We start from the raw sequence: 10,160 nt of genomic DNA, 5'->3' as shown, positions 1-10,160 counted from the left end.
TGGGCAGCACAGGTGTGCAGTAGGAGCTCTTTAAAGCAGTGGTGGGTGTCACCTAAGGAAAAACACCATGCAAAGCATCTAGCTCCAGCAGGTCTACCATTTGTACCTCAGAACTTCAAAACATTTCCACTGCCAGCAGTGTATATTCTGCAATACCTATTCTCAACAGGGTCTGTTTAGAGTTTTTAACTGAATTTTTGAGAAGTTCATCTGAACAGGTCACTTTGTTTAGAAAGCAGTAATGCTGGAGGTGGATCAGAACATACATACACAAGGGACTAAGTCTTAAACTCATCATCTTGCAACAGGGACATGAAGCCACGTTACTGCATGCTTGCGTGTTCAATATATTTTTCTTTGGTATAGAGCTGCTTTCCAACAGGGGCCAGTTTGATGAGAATGAAAGCACAGTCGCTGTATGACATTGATAAAGTGCTCAGTTTCACTCAGCTGCAGATTTACTCTGAAAGCTTCCTCAAGGGCTATAAAGATGAGGGTTGAGTAGTCAGCATTTGTTCTAGCTTTCACTGTTGGGAAGGAGTAGATGGTCTTGGCTTAGCCCTCAGTGTGAGGAAGGGAGCAAGTATCAGCATCTCAGTCCCAGGTCCTGAGCTGTGAGCAAAGAGCTCTGTAGAAGTTTGCCACCCAACCCTCACCTTTTGAAGTCACTGGGCTCTGTGCAGGCACATGAGGCTCATCAAATGCTGTTACTTGTTACTCGCAAGCTTCCATGGTGGAGAAGGTGTTAATAAAACGTAAAAGTTCAAAAAACATCAGATAAGACCTCCAAGATGACATCTCTGTGTTTGGATTATTCTTGTCTTATTTTGTGCATTATTTAAAAATGTATATTATAGTCAAACCACTGCACTGCTGTTTGAAGTTGCATTTTCACTTCAGGGTATTTTTGTAACTGTACAGTAGCAATAAAAGAACAAACTTATTAGAAAAAGTAGCTGTTCACATGTGGTAATGTGTTGAAACAAAGACCAAGCTATAAGCCAAACTGCATTTGTTATATTTGATAGAAGCAGCACCTCACATTCTCTGGATGAAAAGCATTCATGCAGAGGCTCTTCACACTTCATTTTCTGGTAGTGCAGCGGGTGGGAAGTACCAACTCCAAATTGTCTAAACAGACGTTAATTCTGTAGCCCTAACAGACCTACCGCTGAAGGATAGAGCCCATCACTAATTCAGATGCTTGTAGCCTGGTTACACAAGGATCAGTTCACATTCTTGCTCAGTACTTGCCATCGCTTGATTCTGCAAGACCCGTTGGTGGCTTTGGACAGTCTTTCCTCATTTCGGTAGGATTAACTGTCAGCGTGAAATGTGATGGCTTTCAGGTAGCCAGAATGGAATCCCTAGGAATAATTATTTAGAAAATCAGACACTCTCAGAAGTTATAGCCTTTCATGCTGTGTTGTCCATATAAATGGTCCAACCTAGTCTTTCCCCAAAAGGTCATCTTATGGTTCCTGGTTTCTGTACAAAGGACCCAAGGAAGAAGAGGCCCTCTCCCTGTGCAGTAGCACCTCGTGCTTCCTCCTGCCCCACCACACTACTGACTGAAAGAACCCAGTCTCCCATGTCAGCAGAGGAGGTAGAGCACCAGAGAAACATACGCAGACAAAAGTCGTAGAGACTGTAAAACATGCAGCCAGCCATGTTGCACTCACTATATTAATCTCTTAGCACTCCTCTTTTTCATGTCAGTCTTATTTGTGTTTTATTTTTTTAAAAAACCAAGCAAACCATAGCTCATTGACAGAGCATACAAGAAAGTGTCACCTATTGAATAGTACCAGCTTCCAGGCTCCCTCCAAATGATTACATTTTGTACTTTATGGTATTTATAAACTATTTCACCACTATCTCAAGGATATAGAGTATTTTGATCTTTTTGGAAAACTAGCTAGATTACGATCAGTTGAGAACAAACTTCATCCCGAGCAAAACAAGGGTATTGCTCATTAAAAATGTGTCAGCAGGACTACAGCAACATGTTGCGGAGAAAAAGTATTCTTGGTATTTAAGATCAGTAGTCGCAGTCTTTATTAGCAAGTTACCAAGTATGCTATCTCCTCTCCTGGTTTGATTTGTTCATCTTGTACCTTGGATCATCAAAGACAGTGTTTGAATGAGAAATTGACTGTTACGTTGGGGAAGAAAGCTTCTATTTTCAGAGTCAAAAGACCTGGTGCTTGATTGCTGAGTATTTCACTTCTTGGCTATAGTCATCACTTTCCGAAATGTGAGGTTGATTCTTGGGGCAAGTACTCTCTTGCGGATAGGCAGGCTGTGGTACCAATACACATTGGTGGGGTACTTCATCATCAGCAGGCTACCATGGGCTAGCTGCAGTTTGATGGGCTTAATGTGGCGCATTGCATTTTTCCCTCTGGAATCACAGTGCCTGAAAACAAAGTCCCTGCAAGCTCCAAAGGACACAGATGCAATAGGACTGCGTGGAACCAGTTCTCTCTCATCATCTCGATGTTCACCTATGTGGTCCCCACCATCTTTATATCTGTACACAAAACAGATTAATTAGTTCTTCTACCAATCCAGTTAAATGAATGTAAACAACTTGTCAGCGATCTGTCAACAGAGTTGTGCAAGCAATTTTTCATTTGAACAAGTTGCTTGATGCAATTGGAAATCAGACATACCTGTTAATGAGAACAAAATTAAAAGTATGTCCTGTGTCCAAAGTGATGCGGTCTCTGATACGATTGAGAACTGGGATCCATGGCTTTGGAGAAAAGGTAACGCCCGAGTAAGTGTATGTTAACTCAGGGTCTCCGTAGGTTACCTGCTTCCTTGGAATGTCATGCCATCTGCCAAACACGTGCAATTTCGTCATGTCACCTGTTCAAACAAGAGATGAGAAGGATCAAAACCAACTCTGTATTACCTCTGCAGTTCACAGTTCCAACAATCTTGATTTGGAGCTTCAGAGAAGCTCCAGTGGGACAACTGAAACGACGATGCTGATGACAACCCAAAAGTTGTTCAAGTGTTTCTGTCTCAACAAAGTACTTAACTCTCAAGTCTGACACGGCTTTACTATCCCCCTTGAATGTGATGAACAGGACTAGCAGCCCCATCGTACTCTGTTGTTGAATTAATGTGACTGGGGATATCTCGTATAGTACATCAACCAACAAATCCCTGTCACCATTCCAGGATCACCCCAGTTCTTCTCTTAAAACCTGAATGAAACCACTTGACACATGCTTCAAGCTAAGCAAAACTTAACCCTGCAGGATCAGACCTGTGCTTGTTTGCTTCTCGGGGCCAGATTTTGCAAACGCCAGGCGCCTGCAGAAACCTCTCCACCACCTGGCTGCCACCTCTGCCCAGGCCACGGGAATCATTCTGGGACTCGTCTTGGGCAGGCCGGGCAGGGAAACACTTCACCGGGCAGGGGCACGGGGGGCGTCCGTGGCACCCGGAGCTGAAACCGGCTCCCCGGACGGCCGTTACCTTCGAAGTACTCCACCTCCTCTTCCAGCTGCTGGAAGATCTCGTCAGCCTCAGCCTTGCCGAAGAGGAGCCGGTAGTCGCAGCTCAGGCCCTCCGCGCGGATCTCCTGCCAGGGGGACTGCCCTGAGGCGGGCTCCTCCGCCCGCGGCCTCTTCCCGCCGCCGCCGCCGCCCCCCGTCTCCCCGGGAGGCCGTTTAACCACGTATTTGTCCATCGGCCCCCGCTCGGAGGCACCGACAGCGGCGGGGAGCTGTGGGGGATGCCCGTCTCAACGCGGGCGCCTCCTCCCGGCAGCGAGACCGGGCGGTAACGAGAACCACCCTCCCTGAGGGAGCGCGGCGACGGCGCCAACCCCCGGGTCCCCCAGCGGCCGCGGAGGGAGGGGGGAGTGCGGGGCGGACGCGCATGCGCCAGGGAGGGCTGTGGGCCCCCCTTCCCCCTTCCTCTGGCTCCGCCCCGCGCACGCGCGCGCTCTTGGCGCCAAACTCCCGTCCCGCCCGCCCACCTACCCACCAGTTCGCGCGGGTACCGCTGCCGCCCCTCACCGCTGCCCCTCGCCCGCTCCGCCGCCATGATCGGGCAGAAGACGTTGCACTCCTTCTTCAGCGCCGCGCCGGTAAAGAAGCGCGGCCGCTCGCCGGAGCCGGGCGGCGATGCTGAGGTAGCGAGCTGGGAGCTGGGGGGCCAGCGGTCCTGGAGGGGGGAAGAGGGGACTTGGCGGTCGGGAGGGCGGCGGCTGTGGAGGGGGGTCTCGCAGCGTTGGTGGCCGTTGGGGCGCGCGGCGCTGGCGGCCGTTGGCGGGAGGGGGGAGTTGGGAGACCACGCGCCGCGAGGCCATTTCCAAAAACCCCGCGCTCTTGGCACGCCTGGCTGACCTGCCAATCGAGGCCACGCTCCGCCGCCGTCCAATAGGCGCTGAGGGCCGCCGTTTCGTCAAGGTTGCTAGGCTGAGAGCCTCTCCGCCGGCTGTGGCAGACCAATAGGGAGGAGCGGGCCCTTTTTCCCGTTGACCAATAGAGAGCGGGAGTTTGGGCTAACTGCTTGTGGGCGGGTCCCGCTTGGCTCGGCGGCCAATGGGGAGGGGCCCGCTGTTGTTTTTCCGCGAAATACCCGCATGGGGCGCGGCCGCCCCGCGGAGGGCGGTGCGTCGTGTCGTGCCGTGCCTGGCCGGGGCTATGGGGGCCGCTCGGCTCCAGCTGCTCGGCCTGCGGCTGGGCCGCGGCGTCCCCCGCCTGCTCTGCAGCCGCCTCTCGGCTCGCCATTTCCAGGTCAGCGCCGCGAAGAAAGCGAAGGCGGCGGGAGATGAGGCGGGCCAGGCCTCGCCTCTGAGCCCGGAACAGGTGGAGCGGATCCGTAAGAACAAGGAGGCGGCGTTGCAGCGGCTGGCCGAGAGGAACGTGCCCGCGGGTTTCGGGGAGAGCTGGCGGCGGCAGCTGGCCGGGGAGTTCTCGAAGCCCTACTTCGTGGAGGTGAGTGAGGCGGGTCTGTCCTGCACGGCGGGGCTGCTCAGCCACTGCTCCGCGGGCTGAATTTCCTCCTTTTCCCGCCCCCCCCCCCCCGCCCCCCCCGCAGCTGATGGCGTTCGTAGCAGAAGAGAGGAAACGCTACACGGTCTATCCACCCCCCGACCAGGTCTTCACCTGGACGCAGATGTGTGACATCAAGGATGTGAGTAGAGCTTGCAGGTGCTCGGGGAGGGTTGGGGGAGGTCTCTGCAGCTGCTGGTGCCTTTAAAATGATGAAAACGCGGGGTGGGATGCACACAGGCCTTCATCTCCGAAGCATCAATCCCATGGAGGGCAGATGCTGCTGTTGTTTTGTGTAATTTGGCAATCCTGGCACCTCTCATCTCTCGTACTGAAATGTGGTTTTATTGTTTTATTACCCTCACTGGCCACAGAATTTCCTTTAAAACTTTAGTTGGACTTTTGACTGTATTTCCAGCGCTGCCAACTTAATATAGCGCTTGATTTTTTGATCTCGTACATCTCCTGGTTTTTTAATTGATCTGTAATGAACTATAATTTTTAAAAAACTGACAGAGTCTAATGTAATCCCCTTGCCAATAAGCTGTGTCAAAATATCACAGCGAGTGTGGTGTAAAACTAAAATGTGAGGAAATTTACTTGGAAAATACCTTCACAAGGTGTTTTATTGTGGTGCTCTGAAAATGTTGGTCTTCTGCAATCAAAATATCTTCATAATGCTAGCAGCAAAGCTGTGGTGATGTTAGTCCTTAGTGTTAGGTGGGGACCATGTTCTTCAACTTGTTTATAATGAGAAGTCAGTGATTTAACTTCAGTTCCTGGTGTTGCCGAAAAACTCGGAATAAAGAACTTATCAACACCAATTTAGTGTAGATAAGCAGACACTTCTTTATTGACGGCCGGGTGCGCGGGTGAGTCCTCTCACGAACCACGCACACCGAACACCAAAATCATACACCTTATATTAAACTTATTCATTCATATTCATTAGATTTCCAAAAAATGTTATACATATTCATTAAATTTCTGGGAAGTTATTAGCATATGTTAATGTCCTTTACGCATGCGCATTGAAGGTCTCTGGTGGTCTTCTATAGCCCTCTGGTGGTCTTCCACAGTCTTCCTCACTTTGTCCGATAGTTGACCTCTTAGGTGATTCTGCGCAGTACAACTTTCGCCATCATATATTTGATTACATAAAATACATTCAATGTTAATTCCCAAATTTAACCTTTTCAATGATTGGTCCTCAATCACGTCACTTTATTAATATTCTTATACTAAGACACTCATTGGCTGATTTCACCTGGTTCCACTACCTGTAATGTTGACCAAAGTGGGGTTTCATGTAACAGAACTAAGGTCCATAACGATCTCTCTCTCGGTCTCCTAAAACAAAACACTACAAAGCTAACAAATCAGTCAAAGTTTCTATGGTTAACTAATTTTAAACAATACTTATTCTTTTATTATTGTGCACAACACATCTTGTATGTTCCTAAATTTCTTATGACTATACTGTTGTTATAATCTACTCAAAATCACCTTAAATCTCAAACTTGTTTAACTAAAATATATATATTTTATTACTTGTTATCTAAATCCTAAATGTTCCTACTAAATGATTTTGGCCAATTCCTCCGGCCTTGGTACAGGGTTATACAGAGGATTTCACAGCAGCTGTTGGTTGTTGGTTAAATATATGAAATGCCATAAAAATATATAATTCTATATTCCTATTAAAATTAAATATGATTAATTCTAATAATAACAAATCAATAATAAATCAGTAACATTTCCCCTAAATCAGTAACACTGGGGTTTGGTGTTTTGGGTTTGTTTGGCTGGGTTTTTTTTCTGCCTTTATGTTTGTTTTAGGATAAAGCTCACTTATAAGCTTTTTTTTTTAATTCTCTCCTCTTTTGGGGAATAATACTGATTATAATTCAGTGCTAACAAAGGCCTGCTTTCAGGTAAAGGTTGTCATTTTGGGACAAGATCCATATCATGGACCTAATCAAGCTCATGGGCTCTGTTTCAGTGTCCAGAAGCCTGTTCCACCTCCCCCCAGGTATGACAGCACTCAATTTGCAAAATTCCTTTTGTTTACAAATTATTTGCAGTCCTGTGTTACTCACAGCTGTGAGCCAGATAACTGATACGAAGTGTGTTGTGATGACTTAAATTTGGGTTGTCTAGAAAAAACATTACTGCGAAATTATGGATAATGCTATATAGTTTGGTGGTATCCTGAAGAGCATGCTGGATGTAAATTTGCATTTTCAGTTGTGCTGAGACCTTCTTATGCTTCTAGCTAGACACACAAAGGGGAGTCCTTGTTGCCCTGCTTCTACAAATGGTTTTATTAGCTTAAATGATAAGATTAAAATCAATACCCTTCTTGCTTAGTGTAAGTGCAGTAAGTGGTGCTGGTTGCTCTTATCTTTAAACATGGACATTAAAAAACTTCTGATGGTTTTTGTTTGCAGTTTAGAAAATATTTACAAAGAACTATCTACAGATATTGAGGATTTCACTCATCCTGGTCATGGTGATCTAACTGGCTGGGCCAAGCAAGGTGAGTTAATAGGCAATCTAGTAATGTGTCCGCTGTAGGTCATAAAAATCTGATCTAGAAGACACATCCATGGTTGGAAACAGTCCATCCGTAAAAGAACAAATAAATTCTGAGTGCCTGTTGCTTTGCAGGTGCCTTAGAATGCAAATTTAATTTATCACTTCTCAGGGGAAGCAGGAAAAAGCAGTTAACACTTGACTTTTGTTTCATCCTCTGCGTATCTGCTTTGTTTGCTAGGAGTGCTCCTACTCAACGCTGTCCTCACGGTGCGAGCTCACCAGGCCACTTCCCATAAGGAGAGAGGCTGGGAGCAGTTCACGGACGTGGTGGTGTCCTGGCTCAACAAGAACTTGCATGGGGTCGTCTTCATGCTGTGGGGAGCCTATGCCCAGAAGAAAGGCAGCTCCATTGACAGGGTACAGGTTACTCTCTTCGTCATCTCTTCCCTCTCGCTAATTTTTTTCTTCACTTGGGTGGACACTAGAGGGCACTTTCCTTACAGAATCGGGGTTTTCTCCCTGCTTGAACTCTGCAGTCAAATTTAGTTGCCGTTCTGTTCCAGTTTAGCCTTTGCCAGAGTTAAGCAACAAAAGTGGAGCAAGTGTAACCTTCTGTTGTCAGAAAAGCATCCAGTTGAGGACAGCACTGTTTTTTCTAGGAAAAGGCTCATGAATAAGTATAAAATTTGATGTTAGGATCACAGCAATTGAAAAATGGCCAGGGTATTACTGCTGCTTTACATATTCCATCCTCCTCTGCTCAGTGGGATAAAAGTCTTGGTCCTCATGGTGAGTTCTTTAGGTGCTCAGGCTGGTGGCTGAGGTGTAGAGAGGAAATCACACCTGCTTGGTCAGGGCAGAAGCAGCCAGCCTTGTCCAGGGAACTGAAAGCATGCAAATCTTAACGAGCGGTTTCCTCCAATGCTTTACAGAAACGCCACCACGTCCTGCAGACAGTCCATCCCTCGCCTTTCTCCGTCAACAGAGGGTTTTTTGGCTGTCGGCATTTCTCAAAGACGAATGAACTGCTCAAGAAATCTGGAAAGAAGCCCATTGACTGGCGAGCACTCTGAGCTGCGTGCAGAACCTGGTGGGGTCTAATGGTTGGAAGCAGCCCCTGTTTCAGGGGTTGTCTCGTTTCTGAAAGACTTTTGCTGACCTGAGAATTACTCTTCAGATGTTGATCGAGGAGCAAATGACCAAAATTTCAGAGATGTTCTATTTTTTTTAAAATGTTTTTAAAAGAGTATATTGGAGTGTTAGATAGATAACTTCTCTGCTGTTTGAACAAGTTTCAGCCTAGTTTGATGCAAAGAAAAAAACCACCAGAGTTCTGTATTAATTTGTGTTCGTTGTTGTAGTGGGAATATATTTTCAGGCTCTTGTGAGGGGATGTCAGTTTTTATAGGTGAAGATGTTCAGCTTTTGTAAATACTCTGCTGTGCCTCCTCCTGCTTTGCCTCCTACTGTGCAAATCCAGATTTCATATTTGGGGTGTGTGGAGCTGACTCGATGGGAGAAAAGGAAGATGCTTTTGTTTTCAGCTTTTTGCTACAGATTACAAGATTTATTAGAAATATGGCCTCTTGGGACTGGAAAGACGGTATGCTGTCAGAAGTGTTACTTGGTATATCCGTACTCTGAAGATTTCAGGATAAATCTCCCCAGCAGCTGAGGGGAGACTGCGACTGAGATGCTCTGAGCTTTTTGTTGGCATTTAGAGAAGCAAACCATAAGTTTTTAGATTCTTACTGGATGTGTTAATCACTTGGATGACAGGTGAGCTGTGATGGCCATGAACTTTGTGGTACCTGCCAGTGGCAGCAGCGAAGGTTTGTTTGTCAAGATCTGCCAATTGATGGGCTGATGGTTGCAAATTATTTAAGATCTTTTAAGATCTGAAAACAGGGAGTTTTGTGCTTTGCCTTCATAGGAGGAAATCGAGGTTTCTAGCCACTGTTGAAAATAACTGTTGGGACTTCAGGATGAAGATGAGGTTGGACTTTGCACATCTGGGTTTCCAGTCCATCTTTGACTTTGTAATTCCTTTAATGGGAGTGAAGTGCCTTGTTCGTTTGGAAATTACATCAGGTTTTATAGAATACCCCTGTAAACTTTTCTTTGGTATTTGCTCCAATAGGTAACACTAGTACAAGGGAAGTTTACACTTTCTGTGGCTGTGTTGTATTTTGGTTGATTGGTTTTGTTTCTGTCCTCCTAGTTTGTTTTTTAAATAAAAATTACTTTGTTTATGTTGCGGCGTGATGTTGTATGGGTAGGAACAATGCAGGGAGGGAGGGGTGCCTGAGGTGAGGCCCTGGCTCTGCAATGAGTGCTGGTCTGGGGTGGGGGTGGGGGGGGGGTGGGGGCTGCAGGGGTGTCCCTGCTCCCTGCTGGGGAGGCAAAGCCGCAGGTGCGGGAGCTTGTCCTTCTCCTTGTCCCCATGACCAGGCACAGAGCCAGGGCACTTCTGTCCCCCAAGGATCGGGTGTCCTGGCTGGCCGTGACCAGGCTCCCCTCCCTGCCCCACCACCACCCTGGCTTTCCACTCAAAGTTTTCCAGGCACATTAAGAGGGAAATATTTCTGCTTGACGTTACTGTCA

General features: G+C 47.1%; 3 protein-coding genes across 4 annotated transcripts in view; 1 reads left to right on the top strand and 2 right to left on the bottom strand.

The window, feature by feature from the left end:
* SVOP (SV2 related protein) overlaps positions 1-10,160 on the bottom strand; it is a 263,464-nt gene that overhangs the window by 43,177 nt on the left and 210,127 nt on the right. The gene's annotated exons all lie outside the window — the stretch shown is intronic.
* On the bottom strand, positions 1,224-3,862 carry ALKBH2 (alkB homolog 2, alpha-ketoglutarate dependent dioxygenase). Of its 2 annotated transcripts, XR_007506775.1 has the most exons (4): positions 3,493-3,862; positions 2,676-2,874; positions 2,118-2,533; positions 1,224-1,367 (listed from the first exon to the last, which is right to left on the bottom strand). XR_007506775.1 is itself a non-coding variant. In XM_049806529.1 (3 exons), the coding sequence occupies exons 1-3, from the start codon at positions 3,704-3,706 to the stop codon at positions 2,224-2,226; spliced, it is 723 nt and encodes a 240-aa protein (XP_049662486.1). In that variant the 5' UTR covers positions 3,707-3,862; the 3' UTR covers positions 1,720-2,223. The 2 variants fall into 2 exon arrangements, 1 of the variants encoding a protein (XP_049662486.1); XM_049806529.1 differs by lacking the exon at positions 1,224-1,367 and having other exon boundaries at positions 1,720-2,533.
* Positions 4,629-9,792, top strand: UNG (uracil DNA glycosylase). Its single transcript, XM_049806526.1, has 6 exons — positions 4,629-4,961; positions 5,065-5,160; positions 6,953-7,050; positions 7,469-7,557; positions 7,795-7,973; positions 8,489-9,792. Exons 1-6 carry the CDS (start codon positions 4,668-4,670, stop codon positions 8,627-8,629), a joined length of 897 nt encoding a protein of 298 aa, XP_049662483.1. The 5' UTR covers positions 4,629-4,667; the 3' UTR covers positions 8,630-9,792.

Source organism: Accipiter gentilis, chromosome 7 (genome assembly GCF_929443795.1).
Source record: "Accipiter gentilis chromosome 7, bAccGen1.1, whole genome shotgun sequence".
In the NCBI taxonomy this organism is placed as follows: domain Eukaryota; kingdom Metazoa; phylum Chordata; class Aves; order Accipitriformes; family Accipitridae; genus Astur; species Astur gentilis.
This window is presented reverse-complemented; position numbering and strand designations above follow the sequence as displayed.

What these genes read in the sequence shown, in the direction of transcription:
- ALKBH2 (XM_049806529.1), bottom strand. Translation starts at nt 3,706, where the DNA reads ATGGACAAATACGTGGTTAAACGGCCTCCCGGGGAGACGGGGGGCGGC. An exon ending in GGAGGTGGAGTACTTCGAAG is followed by an intron (nt 2,875 to 3,492) that starts GTAACGGCCGTC and finishes TTGTTTGAACAG; the next exon opens with GTGACATGACGAAATTGCAC. An exon ending in AATTTTGTTCTCATTAACAG is followed by an intron (nt 2,534 to 2,675) that starts GTATGTCTGATT and finishes TTTTGTGTACAG; the next exon opens with ATATAAAGATGGTGGGGACC.
- UNG (XM_049806526.1), top strand. Translation starts at nt 4,668, where the DNA reads ATGGGGGCCGCTCGGCTCCAGCTGCTCGGCCTGCGGCTGGGCCGCGGC. An exon ending in AGATGTGTGACATCAAGGAT is followed by an intron (nt 5,161 to 6,952) that starts GTGAGTAGAGCT and finishes GCCTGCTTTCAG; the next exon opens with GTAAAGGTTGTCATTTTGGG. An exon ending in AAGGCAGCTCCATTGACAGG is followed by an intron (nt 7,974 to 8,488) that starts GTACAGGTTACT and finishes AATGCTTTACAG; the next exon opens with AAACGCCACCACGTCCTGCA.